Below are 12,450 nucleotides of genomic sequence, written 5' to 3'. Positions count from 1 at the left end.
TCAACAAGTATTTGAGTCCATCATCACATGGCAGGATGTCAGATGTTTTACTCCGCTCAAACCCAGGAGCCGTTTCTGAAAATATGCTACACCTTTCACCTACGCCAATATAGAGCAGACGCTCTAAAATTAGATCCAAGCAACAACCTCTGCTGCAGCATGTGACGAGGAATGGTCTACTTCAATGGAAGTAACGCAAAAGTAACATTAAGAAAAGTAAAAGAAGTCAGAAGTGGAAGGTTGAAGCTGTGTTTGTTCTACCTGTCATTAATCTTGATATTTTGGTCAGTCTGTGGGTCATACATGAACCTCATCAGCTGCAGGTGAAGGATTGGAGGGAAAGTGAGAAACTTCACACCCTTTTCTGCTTCCTGCAACACAAACACACACGTTGGGCCAAATTTTACTTAATTCAGCTTGGATTAAAAAAAAAAAAAAAGAAACACACAAATCACATTAAATTTAATGTGATTATTTCAGCCTGAAGAAACTATAAACAATTTACGTCTTCAAGTATAGGTTTCATGACTATTTTAACAATAAGATTTTACTGCAATTCTGTGTTTAAACTGGTGTAAAAATCATAGCAACACAATAAAATCTATATGAAGGCAAAATAAATCAATAAAATCTCCTGATGAAGGAGAACACTCACCTGAAGACCATGTTCTCCTGCATCGTATTTGTTGTCTCCGTCTAACTGTTCAGTAGCAACATAATCTTTAAACGACTCAAAAACTGAAAACAGGCAGACGAAACAAATATTAAGAAATCCTTTACACTGAAATGCCAAACAACAAGTAGTCTAAATAATGATTAACTTAAAAGTTAAAAAAAGCTAAATTTTACCAATGATAAAAACTATCAAGTTGTTTTTGCTACTCACTGTTCTTCTTTCCCTTTATGCTAAGCTGGATGTCATAGTAGTCCTCTATTCGTTCAGACCGGTAGTCCACATGCTTACACTGGATATAAGACTAGAAAGAAACACAAACACATGTTAGAGTGCACAGTTCTAGGCAGTTCAAATTGAGATTTCTCAGAGGGTTAGGTCTTTTTTTACCCGTCATCTATTTTAAGGCAGAAGATGGACAACCAATGTTATATTTTGTGCCAAGCTAAGTTAATGTCACTGTGTTCACAGAACCTATAAAAGTGATGCAAGTTATACAAACATGACTGAACTTGAGTCTGCAAATGTCTATTTATGATGCATTTTTTTGTAGATTTGTGAAAAAAGACGAGTGAAAACATACCACCATCTTTCCTCTGAATAGTTTAGGAATGGTTCCTTCAACACAAGTGCCCTTCATTTTGTTCTCCACGTTGTCCAGGAGCTGGAACACACACCCACATTGTGTGTCAGAATTTATTCAGCACAGATCGGTGCACATTACTAAAAATCCAATGAGAGCACTCACCACTCTGCACAGCTCTTGTACATCATGTTGCATGAAGCTATCTAGTGTTTCCCACCTGCAGACAACAAGCAGCTAAAATATACAGATCTGAGCTTTGAATGAAGAGAAATTGCATCTTTCAAAGCAACAAAAAAATACTTCAACGTTTTATTATTTCTAGAGGTATGAAGGTTTTGGTCTTTGTCGAGACAAAAACGATTCAGAATTAAAAAACCACATTGAACAAACATCACATTCTTTCCTTTGTTGTGCAACATTTGTTTTTATTTTAGTATCAATCTGTTTAGAACTTTAAAAAAACCTACCCAAAGGACTTTGTGAGTTTCTTGGTGCCAACAGGTTTGTCGCTGTGTTGAAGCTCATAAAAAACCCTCTGCAGCGCCAGAGGAACGCTCTTCGATGAGTCGTCCCCTTCTGTAGGCATCATGTACACCGCCTGAGAACACAGGGTCCACATCAACATGACCACTTTAGAAAACAACGTCCTACAGTTACTAACCATTCACTATGAAATGATGACAATAATTATGTTTTGAACCAGTTTGGATAGAATTATGCCAGAAATTTAAAGCTGGATCAGCCTAGTGCTCAAAACCATGATTTAAATAAAAAGAAAAGCGTACCCGTCGTAATTGGTTAGTGAAGAAGAGTGTCTGTAGCAGGCTGTTCATGTAACAAGTTGCTCCCTGGTTCTTTAACCCAACATAGCCTGTGTGTTTCTTCGAGTCCCAGCTGGTTAAAGGGAAAACAATTATATTGTTAGTTTGGTTTCTTTAAATGCCTTTACATTTTGTAACTGGTCACAGAAAGAAGACGACATACGCCACTCCATGTGGGGCGTCTGCCTGGACGTAGACTTCAAATGTGACTTTGTCGTCATCGATGAAGCCCCTCTCTGGGTCAGTCACATCCTGAAATATAAAAATAGGTCAAGCTGTTCGTCTCATCAATTCTTTATTTTTACATTTTAACAGCCAAATGCCAAGAAAGGCGTCTGAACAAAAAGGTGCAAATGGTAAAAGAAATGTGAATATTTTGGTAATGCAATTTTTTTTTTTTTTTGGGTAATGCAATTTTAAAAACACCATCTCCAATTTTGGTATGTTTGCATACTTACACTCCACGACATGAAATTGGAGAAGCCCCAATCATTCTCTTTGTGGAAGAACAGGTGACTGATCCTGCGGCTGAACGACTTCTCGTCGTCTTTGTAGTTGATGATTTTCAGCATGGCTTGAGCGTGGCAAGACCATGACCTGAAAAGAGATGACATTTAAAATGCTTTCATTTCTAAACACTGAGGAGAAAGTCAAATATGAACTATTTTTGTAAAAATTAGATTTTTTTTCTGACTTTCAAAAATCCCTTACTTTTTCTCCAAATGTCTCTAAATAACTGAAACATTTTAGAAAATTTAAGTTTTGACAAATAGCATTCACATTTAAAATGCCCAAAATTTCTACATTGTGTCATTAAAATGAAGCAAAACGATAAAAAGCTGATCTATACGGGTATTTGTGCTTCGAGTTGAATGTAAAAGAACTAGGGCTGCACCGATTAATCGACTAATTTAATAATCGATTAATCGTTTTTTTCTGTTCTTTACTTTGTTTTTCTCTCTAAACTGCTTTGACACCTTCCACTGTCACATTTGCCTTTCTGTCCTTGACACGCATGCACAGTAGTGGTAACTGGGGTAGGCCGTGGACATCACAAGTAGGGCTGCACCGATTAGTTGAAATAATCGATGACGTCGATTATGTAAATTTGTCGATGCAGATTTTTTATTATCGATTGGCTGTGTTACATAACCACCACGTGAATGTTCATGCAATTCCATTTCGGTACCTAAAAGCATCATTGAGACCGTATTGGCATAAGAGTGGTGAGTTTTCCATGCTTGTCCTGAACGCAGCATCACGCAAGAGTGTAATGACGTCAGCAGCCACTGCTTCAGTTCAGTCTGAAGCTTGAAAACAAGACTCGCAGCTCCTGGAGTAAAATTTACCGAACAGACCGCCTCTGAATTATCTGGTGGATTAATTATCTTGTGAGCATGACGTTCTCTTGCTCAAAGTAAATAAAAGTACCGCCACTTTCTTTATTTCATCCACCATTAAACAGAGACCGGTGTTAGGTCGAGCCACGTTCCCCCATCAGACGGTTCCCCCAGCGTCTCAAACAACAGAGGAGCTTCCCGACACACGTCTGACCTAAAGAGCACAAGCAGCCAACAAGTGTTGGACGTGTTCTGGATGTTCAAAACGTAGCTTATATACCTTTTATTTATTTTAACTGCATCCTCTTAAACTTATTTGCCTTCCATGGACCTCCATCACACAATGTTTCTAGTGGGGAAATGACATCAACAGAAACATGTGGAGCTGGATATTAATTTGTGCAATAAGACAAAACAGTCTTGTTGTTTTCAACAGTTTTCACCATAAAGAAATAAGTTACACAACTGATGTTACAATACAAAGAGTTGGACGTTGTCTTGATATTTGTTAATTTTTATATATTGAGAAATATGTTAAATAAAAAATAATAAATAAATGTTTATATGTTTATTATAGGTTTTCCAGAGAGTGACTTGAATTTTGCATGATTTAGTTCATTTGTTAGATTAACATCTTGCACTATATTTCTTTTAGTTGAATTTTATATGCTTTGGTTGAGATTTTATGTTGATGTTAAATCTTTTAAGCTTTTTTTGTTAAAGAATTGACTCTAGAGTGCATATTTTGTGTCCATGAAAAACTATTAAAGAAAATATTACAATATTAAAGAACTGTTCTTGTTAATTTGATGAAAACATTTTAAACATCCAGTGCACTCACATCAGAATAACTTTTAGATTTGTTGTTAGAATAATCGATTTATCGAAAAAATAATCGTTAGATTAATCGGTTAGAAAATAATCGTTTGGTACAGCACTATAGAGAACTAATCTGGTATTTCAGCCAACATTCACCAAGAGATGAATATATGAGATTTTATAGCAAACAAAAGATTTAAATGTCTGTTGAGAACAAACACTTTTCTTCCTACTGAGCTCTATGATTAAATCCAGTCTTAAATTAATGCAGGACAATGGTCAAAATATACACTGTGATAATCGCTTGACTGTGGATAAATTTAACTTCTATGCAAACAGATCAACATTAATTTTGTAAAATGATTTTAAGATGCTTTGTGGCAGCATTTCATTATTGATGCTGAACATCCTGCAGTTTTTGGACTACAACAAAACCTTTCAACCAACAAATCAGTGCCACTCTTTCATTTTTTAATTGGTTGTTAACAGGGGTGCACGATAGTTATGAGTCCGATTTCATAACAAACAGAACCGATAACATATGTTTGCCAGCGCAGAGATGAGAATGCGTGTTTATTTTTATCCTTTTTGTTTAAGCCGCTTCCTGTCCGGCACGACCCGAGCAACGTTGAAGTTGCATCAGAAAAAAATACTTTCTCACTCGGACAATAATTAGAATACTCTGTGCTGAAAAACAACCAGTCATTTTAAGAATTATTAATATTTTACCAATTAACCACGTATGTTACACACAAACATTTTAATTATAAACATCGGAACAACTACTCCCGATTTGAGAACATGTAATGTCCATTATGTCCTGAATGCAGCACAGAGTCCGTCTGCTAAAAATGCTAACAACAACAAGCTAGCATTCAAGAACTCATCGGGACTTAAATCATTGCTGAAGCTTTTGACAAATCCAATAAAATTGCCAGAGAGGACACAGATCTCAAGCACTTTAATGATGGAAACGATGACAAACAGCCGTTCACCCTATCTTGTGTTAGTGCATTATCTGTTTTGAATTTGTGGAATGACTTTTTGTCTTTTGTTTAAATCTGAGATCAATGTTAAAGGTCTTTTTTATAATTAATATGCCTTATTTTAAAAAATGGCCATTTGAGAAATCGTTTTGTTTGATATAATTTGAGAAATGTTTGTTTGCTAAGAGTTTTTTACAAATAGTATAATTTACAGCGTCATTTGGTTTTGGTGTTTATTTATGTAATGATCTTACCCATTTTTGACTCGTCTCTCCTGGCATGTTATCGGTTATCGGCCATTAGAAGGAGAAAGTTATCGGATCTTAAAATAAGTTATCGTGCATCCCTAGTTGTTAACACATCGTCTTTGTTTTGTTTTCATTCACAGAATCACGTACGTGGAGTCAGACTCGGCGTTGCACTGCAGGAAGAAGCCAACGCTCTTCTGGTGAGGCCGGTCAGGATAGAACCGCGGCATCACCATTATCTTCCAGGGCAGGTTCCGGACGAAGCAGGCCGGGCTGAGAACAGACTCGCTCAGGCGACTGAAGCGTTCCACCACAAACCGGAATGTCGCCTCAGATCGCCAGCTGGTGTCTGAGGCAAAAAAGGACAGGAAAATTGGTACATTTCTAGTTTTTCTTTTTTTTTTTAAATAAATTGTACATTTTGTTGGAGCATCTATCTCCTGACCGTCCTCCATGTCCTCTTCTGTGTTGTTGTGTCCATCTGCCATGGCCACGTTACCATTGATCACTGGGTTAGCTGGGATTCTTGGAGGATCATCTGTGTCCCCAGCTGTAAAGGAAGGGCAAACATTATGACAAAACTTCATAAATACCTGTGTTTAAACACTGATGGAAACTTGAAGTACTTATTTCAACTGAACTAAAGCTGACTGAAGATTCTGAATCTCAAGACATGAGCAGGTCTAGAGTCAAAAACCTTCCTCCAACAATATTCATCCAGAAATAAAAGAGGTGCCTAGGGTTGGGCAATATTAGCTAAAAAAAAATTAATCACGATTAATTGTGGTATTTAGCCGATAACGATTGATTCGATGATTAATCCCCTGGAGTCCCTGGACACCCTTATTTCTTAGTCACATGCCCAGTTTAGTGGGAAAGATTTGTTATTTGTAAAAAATTGTTCCAAATTGTGTGAAAATTACAGACTTCATGCTATACATTATATTTTAAATTGTGTTGATAGATAAATAAATTACAGAACTTTATTTTTAATGTTTATCATATTTGAAGCGGACAGGAGCAACGAGCAGACTGACCGTAGTAAACTCCAGTCAGTCTGCCTGATGGCAGTAATCGTATTAATCATCAAGTGCCAAAAAGTGATCGATTAATGTTTTTCTGACGATTAATTGCACACGATACGATTATGCCCAACCCTAGCGGTGCCTAAATGATATTCAATAAAATGGGAGTTTCCTGTCCACTTTTCTACAGCCATCCGTGAAAGCTCTGCTAAGACAGCCAAACAAGCATTTCCCTGACAGTGTGTGTACCGAGTGAAGCCTGCAAAAAGGGAAGGAGTGTGTATAAAAATCAGAGGGCAACAAGAGGCTAGATAATTATGGATCAAATTTTGGATTAAGCTGAAACTCATCATTCAAACAAAACAGACGCATGCAGATGACAACAATTATCCCAGGCGAATGAGACAACTCGTCACATTCATCCAAACACACTAATGACAGAGTCGGAGAGGCTTTAGGCCCGACTTCAGGGGGCGAGCACAATCTGCAGCGATCCTGTGATGAAGACCGTGACGCCGCAGAGGACAGGCGTTTGAGTAATGACGGAAATGAATCAGACAGGTCACCAACATGTTGCATCTCTTCTCTGATGAGAGTTTTGTAGACTTCTCTGTTCAGGTTTGTGCGCTACGCTAACACAGTCAGCACTGAGCTGTGTGTACTAATCGCCAGGTAAGAGTACCTATCACTTCCTTTAAGAAACTGACCTTGATTCCCCCAAGTGGATTACACCACCGACTGGAGTGAACTGAACTTAGTCCCGCCCACTGTTTGTCAGTCCATCCTAAAATCTATTAAGTGCCTACCCATGGATGCAGCACTGAAAACCACAAAAGTCAGAGCTTGGTTTGTGGTGGTGTGTTTTTCCCCAGCTGCTCCCTTCTGCAGGGTTCACCACTTGCATGAAAGATTTGCTAATAGTTTTATGCCTGGTGCTCTTCCTGATGCAACCTGGACTCGAACCTGCAGCCTCAGGAGTACAAGACTGCCACACTGACCACCGAGCTACTGCATCACCCAGATCTTTGTATTCTTCTTAAAACAAAGAATATAATTTCTCTTTAATTCACTGCAGCTAGGGGAGGGCTCTTTGCTCTTCTTGGAAATGTTTTTCTAAGAAGCATCACAATTCACAATAGCACAAACCTGTCAGACTACAAAAGTATCATTTAGTGAAAATGCTAACAATTATTCATTTGACTGGAAAAAAGGGTTTAGAGAGCCATCTAATTTTTCTTGATCTTTTATGAAATGCCACATCTGCTGGGGTGAAATAATATATTTAGCTTTATTCTGAGAAACAAGAAAAAGGTACTTGATGGGTTGAAAGCAGCTGTGCTTTAATCTATCGGGCACAGCTGATCCTGTTACAGGGACTGGTTACTAAGAAGATACAGTGTAGTTTGGAGCATTCAACCACAATGAGCCGTCCTAGAAGTTACTATGATCTCATGCTTTTCTTTTGTTATTGTTGTTTTAAAAAAACTGGAAGTTTATAAAATTCTTAGCATCATGTTTTGTATTTTCTGAAAGCTGCTTTTAATAGACAGTACCAGTCTATTGGTAGTCAAGAAACAGTGAAAATGAATGAAGGGATGGTTAAACCTTAATCTAACTATGTAGGGCATTGGGTCAGGACAGAAAAGCTGTGTGTGTGTGTGTGGATGGGTTTTTCCTACAACGTGGGGTATTTTTTACAAAAAAAAAGCAGCCAGGTGGGGACCGAAGTGAATCGTGGGGACCAATGTCAGGTCCCCACAGGTCCAAATGCATGTTAAAGGTGTGGGGTTAGGTTTAGGACCAAGGTTTAGGTTAGTTTTAGGGTCAGGTAAGTTTCTGTGAGGTTAATTTTAGACTATATGGTCAGGGTTAGGCTATAAAGTCTAAAAAACATGAATGGAAGTCAATGGGAGGTCCCCACGGGGTCAAGAAACAAACGTTTGTGTGTGTGTTGCCATAAGTGGTCAGAAAAAGTGAGCAGTTTTTTATGACAACTTGTTTTCATTGTRCTTGTAAGGTTTTGGAGCACTGAGGGAGAACTTCTGCGAGGTGAGCCAGAAGCAAAAGTAAGGAGGAATGCACCTGTTATAAACAAATTAACTAAAAATTAAAATAATACAGAGCTATGTTTACATAGTATAGAATAGGATAAATAAAATAATCTAAAAGATTACTATATGATTCAATTCTAAACATTGTCCATAAATGTTTATAGAATTATATTCAAAGTCATTGTAAAAATATTTACTAATTATAGTTCTAGATATCAGTTCCTACAGTTCAACTTCAACCAATCAATGCACATATTTTAGTTTAAGTTGGAAAACAATGAAGTAAGCCAACAGGTAACTGTCAACGACAGCCAACATATTAGATTCTGCCTCTCCCTTTTCTCAGTCATCTTTACAGAAAAGAAAAAAGATGCAATCTTTTGAATTGAATTTGAGTAAACCGTGCCTTTTTGAATAAACAAAGGTCTAAAATCACAAAAAAAATTATTATTTCCCTTCTTTAATTTCATTAAAACCCTAAGAATAGTAGGAATATTAGGAAAAAAATTCCAATACTTTACACACTTTTCAAACCCGCGTCTCTAAATTTATGCAAACGTGTTGTTGAGACACCAATTAGTGCGTTTAATTAGATGCTAAAACCCCACAGGACTGAATGACGCAGTGGAGCTCGGGGCTCCCCACGAGCTCCTACAAACTTCAAACTTGTCAATTGTATAAAATAATAAAACAAACGGTGTCAAGTCGGTGTTGTGTGTGCAAAACTGAGGCCATACGACTTCAAGGGGCCCGAGCTCACGCCAAACTGAAGCAACAAAAACACAGATCATTAAAAATGGCGAGCTCCATGCCTTTCGGTCCTCCATACAATGAAGCAGCAAATCCCCGCGCTGCTCCTCAGCTTAGCTTACCGCAGCACTGGCTGCCAGCAGGGCCACACAGTTCTTATAACACCCCCAATAAACGTCGATACGTAGAGTTGACAGAAAGAACAACGTCGGTTATGCGGTCCAGAGTTGCTTTATTAGAAATATAAACGAGCAAACGCGTTTACCGTAAGCATAGATGCCACGGATTGATCTGCGGGCCTTTATTAGCCAACATTACCTGTAATCAGTGGTGCCAGTTAGCATACTAAAATTAACGAAGAAAAAGAAGAACATAAAAAATTCGCTGCATAACTTAGTTTAGATTTAATAGGAAAGATAGAAAAAAAGTCGACATTGAGCTAACAACCAAGGCCCTACAGCCGAGCATCAACGATGCAAAATACAAGCCACCATTTTGAAACGCCACACACCCCCTCCGTGACCAACGGCTAACTAGCATGCTAAGTAGCGAATGCACGAAACCAAGCGGGCCTTTGAGCTAATTTGCTAGCTGATATTAGCCATTAGGCTACTTGCGTGCAGTTCGTTTAACAAGTCTACAAAACACACAAAAGCAAAATACCCAACGCACGCAAAACCGCTTGGAAAATATCGATTTGTTCCCATTTACTGATAGGCACACAAGGACCCGGAAGATGTATCAATCAGCGGATTTCTTTAAGTTTGCACACCCGCAATTACAGCGAAGGCCTTAAACGCYATGCTAACATACTGAGCTAGCGTAATGTTGCAAACCTGCTAAAGTTTTTTCCCCACAAAAATACACTCAACCTCCTTGACATTTTTTCACTGAAAAGTTAAATTTCAAAGCGCAAGTTTGTACGTATAATTGACTATTTTGACCGGGAGGATATAGAGAAGCAACATTACTCATGGATCGATCAATGCGAATTGCACGCAGTGTTTACACATATCTAGCTTATCAACAAACTACAGACGGGGATTTTAGTGGCTGTGAGTGAATTTTATCTGACATTGTATTGGGAAAAAGTACACAAGATCGTTTGGCGAGTAAATCTAAACGATTTGGAAATGCGCTAGTCACTTCAGATGAATGATTTATGTGACTAATCTGTTATGAATATAAACGGCCCAAACTTGCAGGCAAACGTACACTGTTAAACAAACCAGAGGACGGAGTTTGCGGATTCTGCTCTTTGCTAATAACGCAAAATGAGGTCAGCTCCGCAGAAGTATGCTGCAGCGGACGCACAATCAGCAGAAATGCAACCGGCTATCCCGAGGCCTTGTTGTTTACTGTGTAACCCTGAACTCAGTGTGTATCAACTAAATATCATGCATTCGTCGTACGGCAGTGAAACTAGAAGAAACATGATGTAAAATGTCGCTTTCACCTTCCGTGGAGCCATTTACTCACCCTCCATCTCCATGTCCTCCGGCTCACTGAACTGCTGCTCACCGGCTTTCTGCTGCTGCTGCTGCGTGTGGTGGTGGTTCATGTTGGCAGCGGCTGTGGTGGTCGTGATGCGGTGCTCCCTGCTGTCTCTGTCGCCCTCGACCTTGTCCGGGCTCGGCTCGACGGCGGGGAACCGGGCTCTGGACTGCTGGTGAGGTGTGGTGAGATGCAGAGGTGGGGCGGACAGGTCAAGCCTCGGCGGCTGGGCCTGCTCTGTGACGACCTCGGCCTTGTCCGGTGTCAGCGCCGGGGAGTGAGGAGGAAAGGTCTGCTGGGGAGCGGGCAGAGAAACGCGGACGTATTTGCTCGCTATTCGCCCAATCTCGGCGCTTTTGGTGGGTGCGAGTCGCTGGCTGACGACGGGACCGAGGGCTCRGGAGACGGAAAGCCCGTTGAAGCGACCTAAATCACCCCGGGGAAACGAGGGGCAATTACAGGAACTCGCAGCACGACTTGCACCTTCTTCAGGAACCCGCTGGTAACTAGCGCGGAGCTACCTGACGCTAGGCAGCCAAACGGTAATAAATGGGCAACGGTGAAAACAAAGGCTCATTTGCTGCGGACACAATCAACAGTTTTGCCCGCAATATCCCCAGTCCGTGTGCCCCTCCGATTGTCCAACGACCGGGGAAGAGCGGAGGAAGAAGCTATCCATTCAAACCCGTTTCCAACCAACGTTAGCGTCAATTTGGAAGTTCGCGGAGACGAAGAGTTGCCACTAATTTCACCCCCGCCGGCTCCCCGAACCGACCCTAAAAAGACAAACAACAAAACGCGGCGCCCCGTCGCATTGTGAAACCAACCTGTCGTCAGGTATGAGGAATGTGTCCGGTCATACGACGCCTGGCCTGGACCCGCACTCCTCCTGTGGTTTGTGATGTGTTTGAGTCTGAGGGAAGGGAAAGCTCAAAATGGCGGTCGCGCTCTTCTCTGAAATGTCACATCCGCATGGAGATCTAGGCCCAACCCGGCGAGGTTCACATCCATGTTAACCCACATGGGCCCGGTGTTCGCTTCACAGAACCGGAGCAAATTCAGTTTATTTTTTTATAATACAACAAGGAAGTTTATTACATAAATAAAAATGATAAAGACATTAAAATWTAAACCTTCGTCTTCACGGAGAGCTATTAAAAAAGGCCTTCCATGTTTTGTTTATTTTTTTTCTTGAATGAGTTGAAGACAAACTTGACTAGGATTGAAAAACTGTAATAGTAGGCCTAATTGCAGTCTATTCAACCGAGTTTATATTTGCTCAAAAAAGTAGTTTCCATTATTTGATGGGGAAAATCACCGTATTACTCACAGCGTCAGCTTGTTTACAGAAGACATTATTAAAACCGTCCGAATTGTGACATTGTAAACATTACCGACAGTTTTGTTTCGTATCATTTTTAATTACAGATATACACAAGGCCTTAAATAAAAAAAAAAACATTGGATATTTACCACAATCAGTAAAACTGTGTAGGAAATAAAAACTGTAACTTGTTTTGGGCTGTAAATTTGGAAAACTCGGGCCTTTCCGATCTTCTTGTTAAAAATAGTTATTGTTTTTTTTAATAAATTGATCTAAAATATTTTTYTAACTAAAGCAATACATTGAAACAGCTAGCGGCTTGTGTCCGTCTTG

The 12,450-nt window shown here is 39.7% G+C and overlaps 1 protein-coding gene across 2 annotated transcripts in view; it reads right to left on the bottom strand.

Annotated features, from left to right (window-relative positions):
• usp7 (ubiquitin specific peptidase 7 (herpes virus-associated)) overlaps positions 1 to 11,750 on the bottom strand; it is a 29,266-nt gene extending 17,516 nt beyond the window's left edge. For both annotated transcript variants that reach the window (XM_014030818.1, XM_014030819.1), the window contains exons 1-12: positions 10,779 to 11,750; positions 5,919 to 6,023; positions 5,624 to 5,822; positions 2,539 to 2,677; positions 2,244 to 2,332; positions 2,045 to 2,153; positions 1,727 to 1,857; positions 1,422 to 1,476; positions 1,257 to 1,337; positions 887 to 977; positions 656 to 738; positions 262 to 371 (exon numbers count right to left, since the gene is read on the bottom strand). In XM_014030818.1, coding sequence (XP_013886272.1) covers positions 262 to 371; positions 656 to 738; positions 887 to 977; positions 1,257 to 1,337; positions 1,422 to 1,476; positions 1,727 to 1,857; positions 2,045 to 2,153; positions 2,244 to 2,332; positions 2,539 to 2,677; positions 5,624 to 5,822; positions 5,919 to 6,023; positions 10,779 to 10,860 — 1,274 coding nt within the window. In that variant the 5' untranslated portion in view covers positions 10,861 to 11,750. The remainder of the gene's footprint in view (positions 1 to 261; positions 372 to 655; positions 739 to 886; positions 978 to 1,256; positions 1,338 to 1,421; positions 1,477 to 1,726; positions 1,858 to 2,044; positions 2,154 to 2,243; positions 2,333 to 2,538; positions 2,678 to 5,623; positions 5,823 to 5,918; positions 6,024 to 10,778) is intronic.
• Between the last annotated feature and the right edge of the window lie 700 nt (positions 11,751 to 12,450).

This window comes from Austrofundulus limnaeus, unplaced genomic scaffold (assembly GCF_001266775.1).
Source record: "Austrofundulus limnaeus strain Quisiro unplaced genomic scaffold, Austrofundulus_limnaeus-1.0 Scaffold1121, whole genome shotgun sequence".
Lineage (NCBI taxonomy): Eukaryota > Metazoa > Chordata > Actinopteri > Cyprinodontiformes > Rivulidae > Austrofundulus > Austrofundulus limnaeus.
This window is presented reverse-complemented; position numbering and strand designations above follow the sequence as displayed.